The sequence below is a fragment of the Pantherophis guttatus genome, chromosome 3 (assembly GCF_059756535.1).
Source record: "Pantherophis guttatus breed Tessera chromosome 3, ASM5975653v1, whole genome shotgun sequence".
NCBI classification, from domain to species: domain Eukaryota; kingdom Metazoa; phylum Chordata; class Lepidosauria; order Squamata; family Colubridae; genus Pantherophis; species Pantherophis guttatus.
In genome coordinates this window covers 1507442-1531273 of record NC_142065.1, presented here as the reverse complement: position 1 = coordinate 1531273, position 23832 = coordinate 1507442, and the positions used below count along the sequence as shown (strand labels likewise).

At 48.2% G+C, this 23832-nt stretch overlaps 1 protein-coding gene across 1 annotated transcript in view; it reads left to right on the top strand.

Annotated features, from left to right (window-relative positions):
* The window catches only part of TGM2 (transglutaminase 2), a 71277-nt gene extending 51561 nt beyond the window's left edge, over window positions 1-19716 (top strand). Inside the window, exons 8-13 of the mRNA XM_034419407.3 lie at window positions 2064-2167; window positions 3741-3980; window positions 6514-6777; window positions 11526-11686; window positions 14250-14386; window positions 16137-19716. Of these exons, the coding sequence (XP_034275298.2) occupies window positions 2064-2167; window positions 3741-3980; window positions 6514-6777; window positions 11526-11686; window positions 14250-14386; window positions 16137-16293 (1063 nt within the window). The 3' untranslated portion in view covers window positions 16294-19716. The remainder of the gene's footprint in view (window positions 1-2063; window positions 2168-3740; window positions 3981-6513; window positions 6778-11525; window positions 11687-14249; window positions 14387-16136) is intronic.
* Window positions 19717-23832: the final 4116 nt, after the last annotated feature.

Genomic DNA, 23832 nt, shown 5'->3' with positions numbered 1-23832 from the left:
GTTGAGAAACACTGCCCTAAAGCAAGAGGCTTACAGACTGAGCCATGGTCAGCTAATTAAAGTCCACAAATTAGCTAAATACTAATTAGCTAATTAGCATTTAGCAAATTAGCATTCTCGTGAGAAACGAGGATGGGAATCCACAGAGAAGCCGGTCTGGAGTCCATAACTAGGAAAGAGATTCACCCATCGTGGTCCTCCTGCCCAGATCCTCCCGTGACTTGTGGCAGAATGACCTCATGGGGCGTGGGAGGTGCCATGACTGCCCGTGACCCCTCCAGAGGCTTTGATCCTCCTGGTTTGGATCATTGACCGTCTTAATTGGGCTTTGCAGTTCCCTGGCAGAAGCTGGTGGGAAGCTGGGACTTCTCCAACCTCAACAAGAAGCGAAGGCTCTTTCTTAACTCGGACGATCTGGAGCTTCCTCATGGCCACAACCTCCACCGCCTCCCAAATTGTGCAATTTAAGATCGTGACGATTATTATATATGGTTGATTGCACAGTCAGCCAGATGTTCAGACTGGATTCGTCATTTTTGTCCAACCGTTGAGTCCTTCTCAAGGACTTGGGACAGACAGATGTGGCTGTCTGACGGGGTTAGATGTAACCTCACAGGATGTGAGCTGTTCCAAGTCAAGCTGCCTTTTGCAAGTGACCGATGGTGATTTGGTCAACGCCGATGGTATTATTATTATTATTTTTGTTGTTGTTTGTTGCATAGCCAGCCGGATGTTCAGACTGGATTTTGGCAGTTTTGTCCACCTCTCGAGTCCTTCCCAAGGACCTGGAATAGGCAGATGTGGTCATTTGATGATGTTAGATGTAGAAGATAAGCTGTTCTGAGCACAGCTGCCTTTTGCAATTGACCAATGGGGATTTGGTCAATGCCACTGGTGGTCAACATATGCTCCAGATGTTTTAGGATTGCAGCCAAGGTGCCTATCCCTCCCTATTGGAACTCCCTTTGCTTGCTCCTGCAACAGTCATTAATAACAGATAATTAGGTTTTCAATCTACATATGTTTGCAACTTGTAAACACCTTTTCCAGCACTGGGTCAACAGCTGCTGGCTGTGGTCACTCAGCCAACTCTCCTGACTCGGTTAGACCATTTGTTACCACATGTCCAGAATTATTATTAGGGTTAATTACACAGCCAGGTGTTTAGAGTAGCTCTGGCATTTTATCCACCTATCCCGTCCTTCCCAAGGACCTGGGAGAGCAGATGTGGCTTAACAGTATTAAAGGTAGGATATAAAATCTTCCAAGTCAAACTGCTTTTTGTGTTGACCGATGGGGATTTTCTCAGTCTTGATGGTGTTCAAATGGTGTTCCAGATGTTTTAGGATTGAACTCAAAATGCCTATCCCTATTGGGACATTCTTTGCTTTCTTTGTTGTTCTGTTTCCATTTGTGGGTCTTTGTATTTAGTTATATTCTTCAGTTCTTTCTCTTCTACTCTGCTGTCCCCAGGTCCTGCCATATCCACTATCCAGACTTTTTTGGGTCTTTCTTATTGACAATGGTTAAGTCTGAGGTGTCTGTTTGAAGTCTAAAGTCTTCATTTTTCAATGACTTTCTCTATTTTATAATCCCAGCAGTCCTCACTTTGCAGGCAAAGGGTATTTCTTGCAGATCTCCCAGTGCATCGTTGTTGCTACTTTGTCGTGCCGTTGTTTGTAGTCCGTCTGGGTGATCTTCTGGCAGCAGCTAACGAGATGCACCACTGTTTCTTCCGCTTCTTTGCAGAGGCGGCACTTGCTGTCTGTTGCTGTCTTCTCAATTCTGGTTTTGTATGCATTTGTTCTCCAGGCTTGGTGCTGTTGTTGTTGTTGTTTTGTCTTTATGGATACCAGGAGGAGGAGCAGTACTTTCTGGCCTTTTCTTCCATATTTGCGATGAGAACACCTTGTTCTGTAGATGATGGAGAATGTGGAGAATGAATCACTGGGAGCCTGGTGGACATTTCCACCCTGTATGACCTCAAAAGGAATGTGAAGGAGGAGGAGGAGGCTGTCCATGGATCTCCTGAATCATTCTTTCTCCTTCCCTTCTTGACCCAGGAATTATCATTGCTGGGTGGAATGTTGGATGACCCGTCCAGACCTCCCAAGCGGCTATGATGGCTGGCAAGCTTTGGACCCAACTCCACAGGAAAAGAGTGAAGGTAAGTGATGGAAAGGTTGTGTTACCAGGTCTCTCCTAAAGGCTAAGGGAGACTCTGGGATGGCCAGACTGTTACTTGCCAAGTCCACACTTGGAATACGGCATCCAGCCATGATGTCAAAAAGGATTCTGAAAAGAGTGCAGAGAGAAGAGCAACGAAGATGATTAGAGGGCTGGAGGCTTAAAATACAAAGAACAGTTGCAGGAATTGGGTATGTCTAGTATAATGAAGTGGGGACATGGTGGCTCAGCTTGTTGATCAAAAGGTTGGCAGTTCAGCGGTTCGAATCCCTAGTGCTGCGTAACGGGGTGAGCTCCCATGACTTGTCCCAGCTTCTGCCAACCTAGCAGTTTGAAAGCACGTAAAAAAATGCAAGTAGAAAAATAGGGACCATCTTTGGTGGGAAGGGAACAGCGTTCCATGCGCCTTTGGTGTTGAGTCATGCCGGCCACATGACCACGGAGACATCTTTGGACAGCGCTGGCTCTTCGGCTTTGAAATGGAGATGAGCACCGCCTCCTAGAGTCAGGAATGACTAGCACATATGTGCGAGGGGAACCTTTACCTTTACCTTTAGTATAATGAAAAGAAAGAGTAACAGAATAACATAGTTGGAATGGACTCTTGAGATCATCCAGTCCAACCATGCAGGAGGCCCTAGACCGTTTCTGACAGAGGGCAGTCCGGTCTCTTCTTGAAAGCCTCCAGTGATGAAGCTCCCACAACTTCCGAAAGCAACTTCTGTTCCATGGGTTGATGGTTCTCACTGTTAGAAAATTCCTCTTTATTTCCAGGTTGAATCTCTCCTTGTTCAGTTTCCATCCATTATTCCTTCTCTGGCCCTCTGGTGCTTTGGAAAATAGCTTTCACTCTTCCTCCTCTCTGTAGCAGCCCCTCAAGTATTGGAAGGCTGCTATCATGTCTCCCCTGGTCCTTCTCTTCACTAGACTAGCCATGTCCAGTTCCTGCAACCGTTCATCGTAACTTTTATTCTCCAGTCTCCTCATCATCCTGGTTGCTCTCCTCTGCACTTTTTCTTCAATGCACCCCGCCCCCCTGCGCATGCCCATCCCACCCCACTGAGCTCCCCCCCCCCCCGCGTTTGGCACGAGATGGCACGGTGGGCCCAGTAGGCCCATTTTTCGTCCTCCCCAGGCTCCAGAGTCTTTCTTGGAGCCTAGGGAGGGTGAAAAGGGTCTTCTCCACCTCCACCCCCCCCCGGAAGCCCTCTGGAGGCCAGAAACAGTCTGTTTGCTGATTTCCAGTGGGACCTAGAGAGCCCCTGGAGCCTGGGGAGAGTGAAAAACAGGCCTTCCCTCCCCCAGAGGCTCTCCAGAGGCTGGAAACAGCCTCTTTCCCGACTTCTGGTGGGCCCAGAAGGCCTGAAAATCATCTGGCTGGCGTATGCATGCGTGCTGAAGATGAGCTAGGGTGACGATCGCGTGCCAATATGGCTCCATGTGCCACCATCACGGGTATATAGAGTCTCCTGCTCCAGGAGGGGGCTGGACTAGCAGACCTCCAAGATCCCATCCAACCCTCTTCTTCTATGTTGTATGTGCTCCCTCCGCAGGAGTCTACTGCTGTGGGCCAACTCCGGTGAAAGCCGTCAAGGATGGACAACTGGATTTCAAGTACGATGTGAAGTTCGTCTTTGCCGAGGTCAACGCCGACGTGGCCTTCCTGATGCTTCAGAGCGACATGTCCCGGAAGAAGACCACTCACCCCACCTTAGTGGGCAAGAAGATCAGCACCAAGAGTGTGGGGAAGGACACCAAGGAGGACATCACGCACACCTACAAGCATGGCGAAGGTACTCGGAGGGGCCGTGGGAAAACTGGGTGGGCACCAATGAGCTCATCCGGGCAGGAAATACGACCGTAATTGAGCCTGGAATTACAATCATAACTCAAGGCCAATCCTTAGGTGGATCCCCACATGGACAGGATCAAATGTATGACCTTTGGGTGGTGGCCATTGAAGTGAATCATGGTTGTTAAGTGAACGCAGCCATCATTAAGCAAATCCATTTGTCCACCTCGGCTGTATTACTTTTCGTTTTCGTTTTGCTGGAAAGAAAGACCAGATTCTGGCCAAAACATTAATTGCGGTCACATGAATGCGGTCACTGGAAACAGGCATAAGTACCAGTCAGTTGCCAAGCAATCATAGGACCGTGGGAACGATCATCAGAACTTTGAATCTGCCTGCCTTGGATGTTGCCCTGGAGAGATCCGTTGTAACTTCGAATCGGTGCTAAGGAATCAGTCGTAAATTGAGAAACACCTGTTAATGGGCTTCTGAGTATGTTTAATGGAAGCCCAAATATTGAGAAATACTGAAGAAATGCCTAGGATAGTAATGGCGAACCTTTTTGCCATCACGTGGCAAAAGTGGGGGGAACACGGGGGGTCACACACACCTGTGCCCATACCCATCATTCATAACCCCGCCCCCCACACATGCATGCACAACAGCCTGCCCCCCGTGTTCCCCCCTCTTTTGGCATGTGATGGCACAATGGGCTCAGTAGGCCCGTTTTTCGCTCTCCCCAGGCTCCAGAGGCTTTCTAGAAGCCTGGGGAGGACTAAAACAGCCTTCCCCACCTCACCCCACCCCCAGAGGCCCTCTGGAGGCCAGAAACAGCCTGTTTCCCAACTTCCACCATCAGTTGGCCATCTGCAGCTCTTAAGCATGTGCAGAGTTTCAGTAAAGGAGAATATTTGTTGCTCAGGGTTGAAGCGCAGCGATGACGTTACAGGGAGTCCTGGACTTATTAACACAACTGAGGTCAAAATTTCCATTGCTAAGCGAGACGTTTGTCAAGTGAGTTTGGCCCCCGTTTTACGACCTACCTCGCCACCGTTGTTAAGCGAATCACTTCCATTATACAATTAGTGACCGGGTTGTTCAGCGAATCTGGCTTCCCCATTGACTTTGCTCATCAGAAGGTCCCAAAAGGGGATCAGGTGACCCCAGGACACTGCGACCGTCATTAATATCAATTAATATTATTAATTAATATTATTAATTAATTAGCATTTAATAATAATTATTATTATTAATAATACTAATATTAATAAACCATCAGTTGTGGGACGCAGTGGCTCAGTGGCTAAGATGCTGAGCTTGTCGATTGAAAGGTCGGCAGTTCAGCGGTTCGAATCCCTAGTGCCACATAACGGGGTGAGGTCCCGTTCCTTGTCCCAGCTTCTGCCAACCTAGCAGTTGCAAAAAAAATGCAAGTGGAAAAATAGGGACCATCTTTGGTGGGAAGGTAACAGCATTCTGTGTGCCTTTGGTGTTGAGTCATGCCGGCCACATGACCACGGAGACGTCTTCGGACAGCGCTGGCTCGTCGGCTTTGAAACGGAGATGAGCACCGCCCCCTAGAGTCAGGAACGACTAGCACGTATGTGCGAGGGGAGCCTTTACCTTTAAACCATCAGTTGGCAAGCATCTGAATCTTGATCACGTAACCATGGGGAGGCTGCAACGGTCATAACTGTGAAAAATGGTCATAAATCACTTTTTTCCAGTGCTGTTGTAACTTCAAACGGTCACTAAACGAATTGTTGTAGGTCAAGGACTACTTGGACGTAATTTGAGCAATGAAACATCTACAACTAAACAACCCAGCTCAGCGTGCAGAGTTTCTTTGGAAATAAGTTGGGTTTGGGCCAGTGGTGAAATCGAAAATTAGTTACTACCGGTTCTGTGGGCGTGGCTTGGTGGTGGTGGTGGGTAATGTGACTGAGTGGGCGTGGCCAACTTTTTTTTTTTTTTACTTTTAAAACCATTTTTTCTACAACCTCTTTAGCGAAGAGGTTGTAAAAAAATGCTTTCAAAAGGCTCTGACGATTCCAGCTGAGTTGCCTGATCGTCAGAGGCTTTTAAAAGAAAAAAATCCTCTGCCGATCAGGCAACTCAGCTGGGATTGTCAGAGGCATTTAAAAGAAAAAAAGGTTTATTTTCTTTTAAAAGCCTTTGATGATCCCAGCTGAGCCGTGCAATCATCAGAGGCTTTTTTTTTACTTTTAAAAGCATTTTTTCAGCCAAAGAGGTTGTAGAAAAAATGCTTTTAAAAGTAAAAAAAAAAGCCTCTGATGATTGTGCAGCTCACCTGGGCATGGTGTGGGGAGGGGCAGGGATTTTTGCTACCGGTTCTCCGAACCACCCGCCTCCATTGCTACCGGATTGGGCGATCCGGTCCGAACCGGGAGCATTTCACCCCTGGTTTGGGCAGCGTTCCTCCTACGGTGTTGGGGGGAGAGAAGCTGCCTCTGGGTACCCCTCCCCAAAAAGAGGACATTTTCCAGGTTTCTTTGCTCCTGTTTTGGCTGCAGATTCAGAGCAGGAGAGAGCCTCCTTCGAGAAGCACGAGACGACCCAGGCCACGGAGGAGGAAGGTTTGGCCCTCAGAATCAAGGCTTCGGAGGGGATGAACAACGGGTGCGACTTCGACGTCTTTGTGGTCATCAACAACAACACGCCCGAGGAACGGCTCTGCCGGCTGAGGATCTCGGCCGCCACCGTCAGCTACAACGGGGAGCTGGGCGCCGAATGCGGGTACAAGGACCTGTTGAACGTCAGCCTGAATCCCAACGCAGGTAGAGTCAGAAGAAGAATTCGGGGTTCCAACTCCAGCCGGGGATATTGGGCAGGAATAAATCCAAATGAATTCCAGACAGCTGGGAGGAAAGGAGAATTATTTAGTCCCCAAAGGAAAGAGGGGTGTCAGCTGCAGAAAAATGGGGCTTCATAGGGGAGCTTGTCCTTGGTCTTTGGGTCTTGAGGGGAATGGAAGTGGGTACGTGCTGGTTCTGGGGTGACCCTTGAGGGATGTGGGTGGGTGTTGAGCCAGAGAAGTTAATTACAGTAGTGGCCAAAATTGTGGAAACCTTTTGGGGGAAAATGTCTTTTCTAAAACTAGCTAATAACACCACTTTTTTTTTTGGAGTAGTACCATAAAATTATATATCAATGGAAAGATAATTTAATCAAGAATGTAATGCAATAAATCCTTTTATGAAGGATTTGCTATTAGAATAGCAGTTACAGTATAAAGGAGAAAAGTGAAACACGTAGAAAAAGCAAGATATACAAAAATGATCCCCATGTCAGTTAATACTAAGTTGGGTAACCTTTAAGCATGAATGACGGCCTTACAACGTCTTCCCATGGAGTGAACCAAGTGAGTTCTGCAGCTGTTATCATGTGAAACCAAAATTGAATGGTGGCTTCTATTAACTGGGTTTTATTGCTGGGTCGCTTCTGACTAACCAGTTTCTTTAGCTGTTTAGAATTTAGAAATTCCATAGATTTTCCATTGGGTGAAGCTCTGGGCTATTCCCAGGCCATTCATCACAGCAGTGGAATAGGATTATCTTGAAACTCCAAAAAAATTGGTGTTATTAGCCATCAAACCTCAAAAAATACACTTTTCCTGAAAGGTTTCCACAATTTTGGCCACTACTGTAAATCAAGAGAAGTGGATTGAGTCTCTCTGTTTGAACTGCAAGCATTCTAATTATGTTTACATGGTCTTAACTGAGTTTCGTAGGTTTGCTTGTGTGTGTTTATAATTTGACATCGGTGTTTAATTCTCATGTTTAAGAAAGTTTAAAAGGATTTCGGAGGCTGCTAATCAGTAACTTAGTGGAGACTTGGATTAATTGACTGTATGATTTCCCTGTACAATATTTCTAACCCCATTATATGCATTCGTAAATTCTTTCCACAGTAGGCTTGTGCATGGGTTGGGCTGCAGAGCTGATGGTCGGGCTCGCTCGTCCATCATGCTCAGGATTGGGGGGGGAAGGGGGAACAGGAGAGGCAAAGGAGAAGAATGTGGGTCAGGATGTCTGTAGGCCTGATGGTGAATTTGGCTCTGACACCTGAGCGAACTTTCCTTTGTGTGCCAAACAGGTGGCGTTTTACCTCTGGTAAAGTTTTTGCACAGTTGTGCAGGCTCCTGACCACATAAGAGTAGAGGCGTGCAGCATCTCCTTGGCAACCTTAAGACTTTGTGGATTTCAACTCCCAGAATTCCCCAGCCAGCAAAGCCTTCCAGAAATTCTCTGGAAGCCCTTCTGGGACTTAACTTGTTCTAGGTTGCTCACAGATTGTGTCCCTGCGTTGTGCAATTAAGCAGTTTTCATTGTGTCTTCTGAATTCTTGAGTTCTGGCTGGTGTTTACAGATGCAGTGCGATAGCCTTCTGTCTGTCTGTCTGCCCTACAATGACTTCGACATTGGCAGGTTGCCTCCTGCTGCAAATTTATTGCAGGGGCATCCCTTGGAGACTGAGAAAAAGACGTGATGGGGGGAGTAATGGATTGGTCAGCATCAGCATCTGCCCCAAACCTGTCAAAAAACAGTAGAATTACAGAATAACAAGGTTGGAAGGGACCTTGGAGGTCTTCTAGTCCAGCCCCCTGCTCAAGTAGGAGACCCTTTACATTTCAGACAAATGGCTGTCCAGTCTTTTCTTAAACACCTCCAGTGATGGAGCACCCACAACTTCTGGTGGCAAGCAGTTCCACTGGTTAATTGTTCTCACTGTCAGGAAGTTTCTCCTTAGTTCTAGGTTACTTCTCTTCTTGATGAGTTTCCATCCGTTGCTTCTTGTCCTACCTTGAGGAGCTTTGGGGACTAGGTTGACCCCGTCTTCTTTGGGGCAGTCCCTCAAATATTCGAAGACTGCTATCATGTCTCCCCTAGTCCTTCTCCATCAGACTAGCCATGCCCATTTCCTGCAACCGTTCATCGTATGTTTTAGCCTCCAGTCCCCTAATCATCTTTGTTGCTCTTCTCTGCAGTCTTTCTAGAGTCTCAGCATCTTTTTTACATCATGGCGACTTTCATTTCTTTCTCTCTCTCTCTCTCTCTCTCTCTCACACACACACACACACACAGAAAGTGAGAGTGAAAGAAAAAGTGTGTGGGGGAGAGAGAGACAGAGAGAGAGACAGAGGAAGAAAGGGAGAGAGGGAGAGAGAAAGAGAAAGTGTCTGTGTGTGTGAGAGAGAGAGAGGGAGGGAGAGAGAGACACAAAGAGAAAAAGAAAGAGAGAAAGAGAAAAAGAGAAAAAGAGAAAAAAAGAAAGAGAGAAAGAGAAAGCATGTGTGTGAGAGAGAAAGAGAGAGAGACAGACACACACACACAGAGAGAAAGATCTTTCCAGCTCTCCGTATTGCAGGAATTGGTGCTCAGCCCCTGGGGAGCAACAGGGACAGAAGGACGAGCAATATGCATGAGCTTCTTCGGATGCCCAGGTATTCCTTCCTCTGGATAAAGCTTGCCCCTGAGGTCCAGATTCTGCAGAAACCTTTTGGAATCAAAAGCTGGAGGAACCAAGTGGGAGGCAAGGCCGGTCCTTTGCTCTCTCTCTCCCTTTCTCCCCAGGAAAGCATGACGTGGTTTTTCCATAGCTGGGAAGGGCTCCAAACCGACCCCCCAAGGGGAGCTCAGATCTGCCTGCCTTCGGCTATTTTAAGAGTGTAGGTAGAGCAGAAAAACTGCTCCAACCTCCGGTTGACCTCCCAGAATTAAATGCCTGGCGTTTAAAACTCCTTCGCGGCTCCTTTGAGGGAGCAAAAGTCTTAAGAAGCCGTGAGATGCCCAGTTGGGTCTCTGAAGGAAGAAACCCAGCGGAGCATTTTCTGATAGAAATCCGTGGGGTTTTGTTAGGGATTCCTGGACCTTCTTCCTCCCTACGCCTTTCACGATCCTTGCCTTTTATTTTTATTCTCTCGGTTTCATTATGCAGCACCCAGAGCTGGTCTGGACTCCGGCGGTGTCTGAACTGACTCAATTGAATTAAATGACTGTAGTGGGAAAACCGTTCTTAAGTCAATACCTGCGGTTGTTAAGTGGGTAACACAGTTGTTAAGTGAATCCGGCTTCCCCATTGACTTTGCTTATCGGACATTCGCAAAGGGGGATTGCGTGACCCCGGGATGCTAAGAAAGGTGGCTGATTTTATGACCGTTTTGCCACGGTTCTTAAGCGAATCACTGCAGTCGGTATGGTTAATCACTGCATGGTTGTTAAGCAGATCCGGCTTCCTGCGTTGATTTTGCTTGTGTGAAGCCAGCTGGGGAGGTCGCAAATGTGGATCAAGTGATTCTGGGAAGCTACAACCATTGTAAATACCCACTGCTCGTCAAGTACCCAAGTTTAAGTCATGTGACCGCGGGGAATGTTGTGATGGTCATAAGTGCGAGGAACAGTCGTAAGTCACTTGTTTTAGTGCTGTTGTAACTGCGAACGGAATACTAGATGAATGGTCGTAAGTTGTGAATGATCTGCACGTTGTTTTAAGGAATTAATTGAGGGAGCCCCCGGAGTCGCTTTATATGGGTGACATATAAATAAAACAAAAGATACACAGATCAAACCATCAAAAAATAAATAAATAAGATATATAATATCATTGGTGGCTTTGTGTAAATCAGGAGAAGAAAGGAAGGTGGGCGAGGGACTTCAGGCAGCTGGTGGGGGAGGGGCCGAAATAACCTTTGGGATGGCTCAGAGCTCTCCTCCATCCATCCATCCATCCATCTATCTATCTATCTATCTATCTATCTATCTATCTATCTATCTATCCGTCTGTCTGTCTGTCCATGCATCCTTCTGTCTGTCTGTCCGTTCATCCATCTATCCATCCACCTATCTATCTATCTATCCATCCCTCCCCCATCCATCTATCTATCTATCTATCTATCTATCTATCTATCTATCTATCTATCTATCTATCTCTATCTATCTATCTATCTATCTATCTATCTATCTATCTATCTATCTATCTATCTATCTATCTATCTCTCTATATCTCTATCTACCATTCTATCTACCATTCTATCTATCATTCTATCACTCTCTCTCTCTCTCTCTTTTGTAAATCAGGCGTGTCCAACCTTGGGAACTTTAAGACTCATGGACTTCAACTCCCAGAATCCTCTAGTCCAGTGTTTCTCAACCTTGGTAGCTTGAAGATGGGTGGACTTCAACTCCCAGAATCCCCCAGCCAGCAGCGCTGGCTGGGGGATTCTGGGAGTTGAAGTCCACCCATCTTCAAGCTTCCAAGGTTGAGAAACACGGCTCTAGCCAATAAAGCTAGCTGGGGAATTCTGGGAGTTGAAGTCCACAGGTCTTAAAGGTGCCACAGTTGAACACCTCTGGTCTAAATAAAGCAAACAACCCATCAATGAATCATAACAACAATTCCACAAACATGCAATGTATCAAAACATAAAAACGGCATGAAAGAAAATGTATCTCTCTGAAACCCCAACGATACACGACGTTTCCAGAGCCGGATTCTGACGATGCTCCCTCCGTGTTTCCCTCTGCAGAAAGGACGGTCCCCTTGCGCATCCTTTACGAGAAATACGGCAGCTGCCTGACCTCGGACAACATGATCAAAGTCACGGCTGTCCTGCAGCAGTTGGAGAACCGGAAGATCCTCCTCGGGGTGCGGGACTTCCACATCAAGAACCCCGACGTCAAAATCCGGGTAGGGCAGATTTGAGGGGAGCTTCGGCAGGGAGGGTCCCTTGCACGAGGAGAAGGGAAGGTGGGCGAGGGACTTCAGGCAGCTGGTGGGGGACGGGCTGAATTAACCTTTGGGATGGCTCAGAGCTCTCCTCCATCCATCCGTCTGTCCATCCGTCCATCCATCCATCTATCTATCTATCTGTCCATCCATCCATCCGTCCTTCCTTCCTTCCTTCCTTCCTTCCATCCATCCATCCAACCATCCACCCTTCCTTCCTTCCTTCCTTCCATCCATCCATCCTTCCTTCCTTCCATCCATTCATCCATCCATCTGTCCTTCTGTCCGTCCATCCATCCATCCCTCTGTCTGTTTGTCTATCTGTCTGTCCTTCCATCCATCCATCCTTCCTTCCTTCCTTTCTTCCGTCCGTCCATCCATCCATCCATCCATCCATCCATCCATCCATCTATCTATCTATCTATCTATCTATCTATCTATCTATCTATCTATCTATCTATCTATCTATCTATCTATCTATCCATCTATCTATCCATCCGTCCGTCCGTCCGTCCATTCATCCATCTAAAGATTTTTGTCTCTTTATCACTTTATAAGTAACTGAAGGAAGCAAATATACCAAATGCTCTTTTTTTCCTTCTCTTTTCCCCACAAAAACAACCCTCCCTATGAGGTGGGTTGGGCTGAAGGAGAGGACTGGCCCAAGTCACCCAGCTGGTTTTCATGCCTAAGGCGGGACTAGAACTCCCTGACTCCTGGTTCCTAAGCTGAGATCCCCTGATCAGGAGGCTGAGCTTTCTGAGACCCTCTTTTCTGCCCCAAAGAAGAAGGGGGCAGCATCCGGAGGCCCAGGATAGAATGGCTGGGGCGGAGGGGGGCCGAAGAAGAGCAGGTGGTCCTGGCCACAGCCTCATTCCCTTTGCTTTGAGCAGGGGCTGGGCTAGAGCAGGGGTCTCCAACCTTGGTAACTTTAAGCCTGGAGGACTTCAACTCTCAGAATTCTGGGAGTTGGAGTCCACCAGGCTTAAAGTTGCCAAGTTTGGAGACCCCTGCTCTAGAGTAGGCCACATCCCACTGGGTCTTCTCTGCTGTGCAGCCCCCTCCTCCGGCTGCCCTCTAAGCAACCCCCAGCCCCTGCTTCCATCCTTTAGAGACCCCCATTTTCCCCCTCCCAATTTAGCTGTGTTTCTGCAACACGCCTAACTGGGTTTGCCTGCAGATGATCAGGTCTCCATCCAACAGTGGGGAAGCGTGTCGCACAAACCCAACTCTACCTGCAGTCCTCGACTTACAAACATCCGTTCAACAATCATTCAAGCTTACAACGGCACTGAAAAAAGTGACTTATGACCATTCTTCACACACTTACGACCATTTTTTTTTTTTTTAATTTGATTTATATGCCGCCCTTCTCCAGAGACTCAGGGCGGCTTACAAGGCGCTAAGCAATAACCTTCATACTTTTGTATATATTTTATACAAAGTCAGCTTATTGCCCCCACAATCCGTGTCCTCAATTTACCTCCCTTAGAAAGGATGGAAGGCTGAGTCAACCTTGAGCCTTGGCGAGATTCAAACCTGCAGTAATTGCAGGCAGCTGGTCTTAATAACCAGCTTAATAACAGGGTGCCTTAGACCACTGTACTACCAAGGCTGGCAGCATTCCCAAGGTCGCATGATTAAAATTCGGATGTCATGTGATCCGCTTTTGCGACCTTCGGACAAGCCAATGGGGAGGCCAGATTCGCTTAACAACCGTGGCGAAGAAGGTTGTAAAAGGGAACAAAACTCACTTGACAACTTTCTCACTTAGCTTCTGGACTTTTGTGCTTGAAACTTAGATTTTGGTTTTTACCCATTAGATAAGTTTGTTGTTACAGAAACAGTTTATACTATTATGTAGAAGTTAAAAAGTTGTGGTACGAGGCTATGGCAGGTAGTCCTCGACTTACGACCACAATTGAGCCCTACATTTCTGTTGCTAAGCAAGACATTTGTTAAGTGAGGTTTGCCCCATTTTAATGACCTTTCTTGCCGCCATTGTTAAGTGAATCCCTGCAGTTGTTAAGTTAGTAAAACGGTCATTAAGTGAATCTGGCTTCCCCATTGACTTTGCTTGTCAGGGGGTCGCAAAATGGGATCTCGTGATCCCGAGACACTGCATCTGTCGTAAATATGAGTCAGTTGCCAAGCGTCTGAATTTTGACCATGTGACCACAGGATGCTGCAATGGTCGTTAAGTATGAAAAACGGTCGTAAGTCACTTTTTTCAGTGCCATTGTAACTTTGAACAGACACTGAATGAACCGTTGTAAGTTGGGGACTACATGTATCTTATTCTACTTCCCCTTTTTTCCCTACACTTTTCCCTTCCCTTCTCCCGCTCTTATTTTCCTGCTATTTTCTTTTGTATGTTTGTATTTTATATTATAAATTGATAAAAAAAAAATTAAACTGTCTCGCGTAGCAACATAAAATCTGGGGCTCCAATTTGGTCGCAAGTCGAGGACTGCCTGTCAGAATTCGAACTGAGAGCGCTGCTTTCCCTCTTTTCGACCTGCAGGTTTTGGGTGAGCCGATGCAGAAGCGCAAACTGGTGGCCGAGCTGACCCTGAGCAACCCCCTCCCCACCAGCCTGACCGGCTGTGTCTTCACCATGGAGGGGGCCGGACTGACCGGGGGACAGAAGGTCCAGCAGCTGTAAGTGTGACCTCATCATGGCGTTCTGATGGCCGTCCAGTCTGGGAGGATTTCACTGGGGGAGGGGGTCCTGCTTGGAGCGGGGGCTGGACTGGATGACCTCATGGGGACCCGTCCAGATTTAAAAGTCAAGTCGTAAAATCCGATGCGGCTGGCTTCACAACTGGCCTCGTTCAGTCGTGGAAATTCTGGCCCCCACCCAGGAAGGAAACTTACCTTCTTCTGCTCCAGAACACATATTTTTCTCCCCCAACGTTCCAGATGTTAAAGCTAAACATAGGCCCAATTAGGAGAGGCGAAAAGGAGAAGCAGATGTTTGAAAATAAGCATTGGATGAGGGCGTGCAACGCAGGGGCTGCCTTCCTGTGGGTGGGTGGGTGACACAAACATGCATTGGAGTTGCACCCATAACAGGCGGCCGGGGGAGTGGAACCCTTGACCCCTCTGCAGGGGGGAAATGCTCCCGGTTCGGACCGGATCCCCAGATCCAGTAGCGATGGCAGCGGGTGGGTCGGAGAACTGGTAGCAAAAATCCCTGCGCACCCCCCACCCCATGCCCAGCTGAGCCATGCGATCATCAGAAGCTTTTTTTAAAAAAACTTTTAAAAGCATTTTTTCTACAACCACTTCGGCCGAAAAAATGCTTTTAAAAGTAGAAAAACCAAGCCTCTGACGATTGCGTGGCTCAGCTGGGATCGTCAGAGGCTTTTAAAAGCATTTTTTCTACAACCTCTTCGCCGAAGAGGTTGTAGGGAAAAAAATGCCATTAAAAGCCTCTGACGATCCCAGCTGAGTTGCCTGATCATCAGAGGCTTTTAAAAACTTTTTTTTCTGCAACCTCTTCAGCCGAAAAAATGCTTTTAAAAGTAAAAAAAAAAAAAGCCTCTGATGATTGTGTGGCTCAGCTGGGATCGTCAGAGGCTTTTAAAAGGTTGTAGAGGTTGTAGAAAAATGTTTTTAAAAGTAAAAAAAAAAAAGTTAGCCATGCCCACCCATCTTTTGAACTGGTAGTCCTCGACTTACGACCACAATTGAGCCCAACGTTCCTGTTGCTAAATGAAAGATATGTTTTGTCCCATTTTTACGGCTTTTATTGCCACGGTTGTTAAGTGGATCATTGCAGTTGGTAAATCAGTCACACGGTTGTTAATTGAATCTGGCTTCTTCCCCGTGGACTTTGCTTGCCGGAAGGTCGCAAACATACGACCCCGGGATGCTGCAAACGTCATAAATACGAGTCAGTTGCCAAGCGTCTGAATTTTGATCACGTGACCGTGGGCATGCAGCGACGGTCGTAAGTGTGAAACACGGCCGTCAGTCCCATTTTTCAGTGACGTTGTAACTTTGGTCACTAAGTGGACTGTTGTTACACCGAGGACTTCCTGTATTTGTTGAATTGCCCTCCAGAGAAATGGCTGCAGAAAGTTGTTCCATCCTAAGGGGGAGAAGGAAGGGTGTTGGAGGAAGACCGGGGGATCAGGGGGACCCCTCAGCACCCCAAAAAACTGAGCCCAGCACCCCCCTTGACCTATGCTTTTAAAATAGAAGAACAGAGTTGGAAGGGACCTTGGAGGTCTTCTAGTCCACCCCCCTGCTTAGGAGGAAACCCTACACCACTTCAGACAAATGGTCATCCAACATCTTCTTAAAAATTTCCAGTGTTGGAGCATTTATAACTTCTGGTGGCAAGCTGTTCCACGGGTTCATTGTTCTCACTGTCAGGAAATTTCTATTTTCCCTCCTGCTCCAGAGATACGCCCGTCGAACCTGGGGAGGAAGCGAAGGTGAGGGTCGACTTCGTACCCCAACAATACGGCCTGCGGAAACTGGTGGTGGATTTCGAGAGCGACCAACTGAAGGGGGTGAAGGGCTACCGGAACGTCATCATCGCCCCCCAGCGCAAATAAAACCAGAAGCCCCCCCAGCCAAAAAAGCCAAACAACTCCAGGAGCCCCCCAGATGTCGGGGGACGGGGGTCTCTCCCTACCTGCATCCCCAGCTACACCCAGATGCTTCTCTGCTCCTGCCACCACCAAAGACTGACACTTGGACACTGACCCGCCCCACAGCTGCTTGGAGGGCACCCCAAACACCCTAGACTTGACAGGCTGCCATTGGGGAGGGGGTCGCGAGTCTCTACTCGGGATGTGACTTCAAGGGGGTGTCCTATCCTGCCATGCCAGGGGTCCCACGACCCCCAGACTCCCTCATTCTGGGTCCTTTCGATCCTATTAAGATGTTGGCCATCAATCCTGGTTACCTGAGATGGCTGGGAGGTGATTCAGGCTGAAGGGGAGGGCAGGGAGGGTCCCACGTTGGCAACTTTAAGACTTATGGACCTCAACTTTAAGACTAGTGAACTTCAACTCCCAGAATTCCTCAGCCTGATGTCCCACTGGCTGGAGAATTCTGGGAGTTGAGGTTCACAGGGTTGGAAGATGCCAAGGTTGGACATTCCCGATTAGAGGGTTCCCCTCTAACTGCCCTCCCAATCATTGGTAGCCTTTGAAAGCCTCGAGAGAAGGACCGAGAAGACCATGTCAACCCTCTGCTTCCCCCATCCTGATGTCCCACCAGAAGCATCCAAGAATGAAAAGATCTCATGCCTCCTCCTGGCATGGCAGCCCATAAAAACAGGGGTGAGGTCAATTGGGGAGAACAATCAGCCTTGTCCATTTGGCTTTGCCATCTCCTTCTTCCCTTCTCCCCCACCCCCACCCTGGCAAGCTTTGGCTACGATGGCACACTGCTGGCATGAAAGAAGTCCACCATTGCTTGCATGACTACACAATCCCTAAGGCACTCCCATGGCTTATTGTTTAGAGGACTCTTGGCTATGCAGGGCCTGTCTTTTCTCAGAGCATGAAACTCCTGGGTTTGCCTGGTGGACCATCAATGGATTTTTCCACCAGGACTTGATGGCTGATCTCTGATGGCCCTCAAGTACATTTCTGGCACCACTTCTTTGACCAGGAAGTACCAGTCTTTGGAGCCTCCACAAATCACGTTCCCTGAAGCAACCTGATTATAGAGCATATTTCTCAACCTCGGCTGCTTGAAGATGGGTGGACTTCAACTCCCAGCATTCCACAGCCAGCAGAATTCTGGGAGTTGAAGTCCACCCATTTTCAAGTGGCCATGTTAGACAAATGCTTAGAGAGATAGCAAGATCTCAAAAACGGTGCTTTACATGACTTCCACTCCCTACTTGGAAGAAGAGGGGAAACTTCTTGATTTTTTTGACAGTCATGTGTCTCCTGGGGTGAGTGGTACATATTTGGGTCCTTCAGTCCTTGGGAGGGACCTACAATAGTTCAGGAACCGAGCAGGAAAAGAAGAGGGCAAGGAAGCAGAACATCAATTAATCATGGCTGGAGAGCATCTAAACCTTCACCAAACTGCCTACCAGAAAGTATTTTTGAAAGAAGGAAGGTGTTGCATGGTCCATCTGCTGCTGGGGCTCCTCTCTGAGACCCATGGAGGGGGTTCCTTTCTCTAAAAGCAGCAAAGGTGATAAAAAAGAGTCCTCCAGGCAGACAACAAACCCATGGAGGCTACAGAACAGTGCCTTCAAAAAGAAGCCAGCATCAAGTTGTTGGCAGTTGGTCAACCCTACCTTGACCACCTTCAGAGTTTTTCGCAAGAAACATCTTGAAGATGGGTGGATTTCAACTCCCAGAATTCCCCCTGGAGCCTCTGCAAACCATGTTCCCTGAAGCAACCTGGTTAGATCAGTGTTTCTCAACCTTGGCCATTTGAGAATGGTTGGACTTCGACTCCCAGCATTCCCCTTCCAGCAAATCCTGGGAGAGGAATTCCACTCATCAAGTGACCAACGTTGAAAACGGATTGGGTTGGAGAGAGAGCAAGATCCCAGGGACCTACTGGATTCCAGTGGCTCTCTGCTACCAACCGCCATGCTGGGTGGGGAACATGGAACATGAGAAGGCAACATGAGAAATATTCGGCCTCCTTGCACACTCACAAACCATTTCTGGACAAGATCAGACTGGCTTTTTCGGGGAGCCGGTAGTCACTTGCCTAAGATGTGGCTTATTGTGAATGCCAGATGTTTGGGCCCCAGTGCTTTTCCAGCTGTGTTACTGGTTCTGAGTCAACTCAGCATGTTTTGGCTCCCTTGTCAAGGAAGGTGCTTGGCAACCATTCACCAACACACCCAGAGATGGACAAGACAAGCACAAATGGAGGATGGAGGATGGATGGATGGATGGATGGATGGATAGATGGACGGGTGGCCAACTAAGAAGGACCAGTTGGGAGGAGGGTCCAGACCAGCCTTTTTCAGCTGTGTTGGTCTATAGTAGGGGGTGTGAAACTCAAGGCCCATACGGTGCTTAGATCTGGCCCGCAGGGCTGCCCTAGAAACAGCAAAGGACCAGCCTGTGGTGCCTCTGCCAGCAAAAACAGAGCTCAGGAGGGCCTCCCAGGCTTCATTTTCAGCCATGACAGCCTCCCCAAGCTCTATTTTCACTGGCAGAGGGTGGCAAGAGGCCGTCGCAGCTGAAAATGGAGCTCAGGAGCCCGTTTTCGCTGGCAGAGTGCTCGGGCCACCACAGACACCCCCGATACGAGTGACATCAACCTGGCCACACCTACCCCAGCCCCTGAGGTTAAACACAACCCTGATGCGGCCCTCAATGACATCGAGTTTCACAGCTCTGGTCTATAGGATGAGTAGAGGTGGTCAGGGACAGTTGACCAATTAAGAAGGACCAGTTGAGAAGATCCAGACCAGGCTATTCCAGCTCTGGTGGTCTACAGGATGAGTAGAGGAGGTCAGGGACAGTTGGCCAACTAAGAAGGACCACTTGGGAAGCCTTTTCCAGCTGTGGTGGTCTACAACCATTGTTATTGGCTGGATTGGGGGAGAATGAGCCCAGGCCAGGCCAGCTGGATTGTATCAAGTGGGGGATGAGCCTCTGTGTCTCCACCTCTTCCAGGCTTCCAGGGAACGTGATGTCCCTTCTTTCTTGGGGGTTGGTAGCGCCCAACCACGTTACCTTTTGACCTGAACTCTGGTGCTTTCCGCAGAGCAAGCTCGGCCGGAGGCGCTGGCTTCCAAGTCCCTTGGCTGCTGCCCAGTCACACCCTGCTTAGAACATATTTGCAAACCCAACCTGAGAGCCTCCACACTTAGAGAGACGAGAAGCAGATCTAGTTTATAAGCCATTAAAAGTTTTTGTTTAATCTTGACAGATGTTTACTTGCATTGCAATTCTTCTGGGGCTGGTCGCCTTTGCAAATGACGGAGAGCTGATGGGAATTTATTTTGCAATCACTCAATAAAAAGTTTATTTTTCACCTTGCAATTGTTTAGGTTTCTTTTGTGCAGCCAATACTTAACTGGCTCTCTGCTGTCAACAGCCGTGCCGGGTGGGGATGCTGGGCACCGTCATCCAGCAGCTCTATCCCTGAAAGGACCCCCTTGTCTTCAAGGGCAGCCACCTTGGAGGGCGGTCTGCGGCAATCTAGTTGCCGTGGCTCTTCTGAACTGTAGCTGTAGAAGAGAATATTGGTGGCTTGGTTTTGAACTGTGGGGTCCTTGGTGCTCTCTGAGCTTAGTAGGTTTTTGTGCAAACGTTTCATGACCCGACTAGGGAACATCATCAGTGCTAGAAGGGAGTGGGGTTTGTGGAAAGGGAGGAGGAGGAGGAGGAGAACTGAGGTCCTTGGTGCTTTCTGAACTTGCTGGTTTTCTTGCAAGTACGTGACATCTTTAGTGCTAGAAGGGAGATGGGTTTGCAGAGTGGAGGAGAAGAAGGAGAAGGACGATGACATGGACTCTGAGATCCTCGGTGGTCTCTGAGCTTCGTTGTTTTCTTAGAGATGTTTCATGACCCAACTAGGTGATATCTTCAGTGCACTTAACAAAACATCTGCAAGGAAACGACCAAGCTCAGAGAGCCTCAAGGACCCCACAGTCGTTATCTTCCTCTTCCTCCTCCTCTCTGCAAAGCTCTTTTAACACGGATGCTGTTACCTACTTAGATAATGAAATGTCTGCAAGAAAATAATAAAGCCCAGAGAGCCCCAAGGACCCCACAATTAAACCTTGGCCTCCCGGGTGCTTTTAGATCTGGAGGATACAGAGAGTAAATTACTAAAACTCGGTGGGTTTTCCCAACCTGCTGATATTTAATTCAGTTTTGCCATGGTTGGTTGGTCTGGAAAGACCAGGCCTTCCCGTTACTCTGGATTTCATCAATGTTGTATGAGCCACCTGATGGTTGACCTCTGTTCCCCAAAAAAGCCTCGGGGGGGGGGGGAGGACGGGGGACGACATACCAATTCGAGTCAAGGCGGACGGACGAGGAGGCTCCTATTTCAGCAACGGGAAGCTGTTGGAAAAAACTCAACCTCTCTGCCAAGAATCTCACCGAGGCTGCTGGCTGAAGGGGGTTCAAAGGAAGGAATGGAGGGATGGGGATCTTCTCTGGATGAATCCTTCTTACTCGCCATGCAAAAGAGAGGGGAACCCGAGCTGTGGTTGGGGGAAGACATGACACGGAACCCACTTCTGGTCACCAGGATATTAAGATTACCGCTGCAATCTTGCGAGATCTGGCCATGAATGGAGTGTATGGGATTTTAATTAAAACAACTTTTATGGTATATTGTTCGCATTATTTTTTGTTGTAAACCGCCCAGAGTCCCCAGGGAGTTGGGCGGCATAGAAATGCGACAAATAATAATAATAATAATAATAATAATAATAATAATAATAATAATAATAATAATAATAATAATAATAATAATATAATAATAAATGCAGAGACTCTAGAAAAAGTGCAGAGAAGAGCAACCAGGATGATGAGGGGACTGGAGACTAAAACGTACGATGAATGTTTGCAGGAACTGGGCATGGCTGGTCTAGTGAAGAGAAGGACCAGGGGAGACAGGATAGCAGTCTTCCAAGATTTGAGGGGCTGCCCCAGAGAGGAGGGGGTCATGCTGTTTTCCAAAAGCACCAGAAGGCAGGACGAGAAGCAACGGATGGCAACTTACCAAGGAGAGAAGCAACCTGGAATTAAGGAGAAACTTCCTGACAGTGAGAACGATTAAACAGTGGAATGACTTCCTTCCAGAAGTTGTGGCTGCTCCCTCACTGGAGGCTTTGAAGAAGAGACCAGACCGCCTCCTGTCCAGAATGGTCTGAGTAGGGGGTTGGACTCGCGCTGTTGAGCTAATCAGTTTCCCTTCCCAGAACCCAAGGGGATCAATCCTGACTATGGAGGAGAGTCTCCCGCTGGTCACTTTTGCCAGCTGCTGCAAGGAGATATACCTGGGGCCAGGGTGGTAGCTGGCAGGGGGCATCCTTGGGCTCTCAAGGGGTTGCAGAAACAAAAGAATTGGGGGCAACGATCTGCCAACTCACCCAACTCCACTGATGCTGTACATTTTCCCCTGATGCCCCCTTTCTCCTCCTGTTCTCTCTCTCTCTTTCCCTCTCCCTCCATTTCTTTCTCTCGCCCTCCTTTTTTCTCTCTCCCTCCTTCTCTCCCTGTTTCCTTTCTCTCCCCCCCTCCCTCCCTCCCTATTTGTTTCTCTCTCCCACTCCTTGCTCTTTCTCTCTTTCCTTCTCCCTTTCTCTCTCTCTCTCCCCTCCCTCCATTTCTCTTTCTCCCTCTCCTCCCTCTCCCTCCCCCTTACTTTGTCTCCCTCTTTCCTTCTTGCTTTCTCTTTTTCTCTTTCTGTCTCACCCTTGCTATTCTCTTATCTGAAATTCAGTGGGCTGTTTTGAACTCTCAGAGGAACCGTTAGCCCAGCTCCTATCAAGCTGGAAGGAAAAGCTGCACAGCACAACCCCTCTTCAGATAAAGAAAGTTAATTTAGACCTCCTATCTTTGCTGGGTAGCTTTTTCTTTTTTTTGGGGGGGGGGGTGCCACTTAAAAAACAAAACTGTGCAAATTCCAGTCTAGTCGACCAGGAGCAAATGGGGAGGAGTCATTTAGTTCAGGTTTGTTGACTTGAAGCCCCTTCGTCCAGGCTCTGGGCCTGGGGTCCCCCTGGGGAACGTGCTGGGGGGAGGGGCATTTGGCTGTGAGAAAGAAGTTGCTTGTGGTGGCTTGCATGGGAGTCCTTCAATGGGGGCTGGCCACTGCCTTGGCTAGTCGCTGCTCTCTGGCCACTGGCCCAGCCAAATTCCCCAGTTGTAGGTTGTCCTCTCTGGGTGCACCACAACAGGCGTGGGCTTCACCCTCGCACCCCCTGCTCTCATCCTGGCACTTACACGCACCCAGTCCAGACAGCAATTCACATCTGCAGGGGCCCCCCTTGTCACACTGCAGCGACTGATTCAGACGTCCACACAGGTTTGAACCTTATGACTCTTGATGAATGTATCTTCTCTTTTTATGTACTCCGAGAGCGTATGCACCAAAGACAAATTCCTTGTGTGTCCAATCACACTTGGCCAATAAAGAATTCCACTCCACTCCACTCCATTCCATTTCTTCCATTCCATTCTAATTCTAATTCTAATTCTAATTCTAATTCTAATTCTAATTCTAATTCTAATTCTAATTTTCTGGCTGTGACTTTTCCTTGGAGGGGGAGCTTTCTAAAGAGACTGTCGTAAAAATATGAATGTAGTGGAGTCCTTGGTGCTCTCTGAGCTTGGCTGTTTTCTTGCAGGCATTTTATGACCCAACTAGGGAACATCATCAGTGTTAGAAGGGAGGAGGAGGAGGAGGAAGGAAGGAAGGAAGGAAGGAAGATGGAGACAGAAGGAGAAGGAGAAAGAGAAAGAGAAGGAGGAGGACTGTGGGGTCCTTGATGCTCTCTGAGCTTGGCTGTTTTCTTGAAGACACAACTAGGGAACATCATCAGTGCTGGAAGGAAGTGGGGTTTGCAGAGAGGAGGAGGAGGAAGAAAACCATGAGGTCCTTGGTGCTCTCTGAGCTTGGTTTTTTTCTTGCAGATGTTTTATGACCCAACTAGACAACATCATCAGTGCTCGTCCTCCTCTTCCTCTTTTCCGCAAACCCCCCTTCCTTCTAGCACTGATGATGATGCCTGGTTGGGTCATGAAACATCTGCAAGGAAAAAAAACTGCTCTCAGAGTAGCATCATATATATTTATGCTCTTTTTGCTTTGGGACAGCGCCTGAAGCTCTGTACTGGGTCAGCCTGACCCTCCCTCCTTCCGTCCCTTCCCATAAATAATCCTGATCTTCTTCTTCAGCCCAGGTCACCTCCTCTCCATTGGAACTCCTCCTCCTCCTCCTCCTCCTCTTCCGTGCTGGGTAGATGAACCTTGAGATTTTTGGCCCAGCCTCTGCCTCGCCTCTTCAAAGCCAAGAGTGTGTGTGTGAAAAAACCCTATTGGGCAGGCTTTCCTGGACCCACCGGCTCGCCTGGTCCACTTCTCGCTCATGCTCTCGAACCTCATGAAGAGGACACCATCAAACCAGGTGTGAGGAGG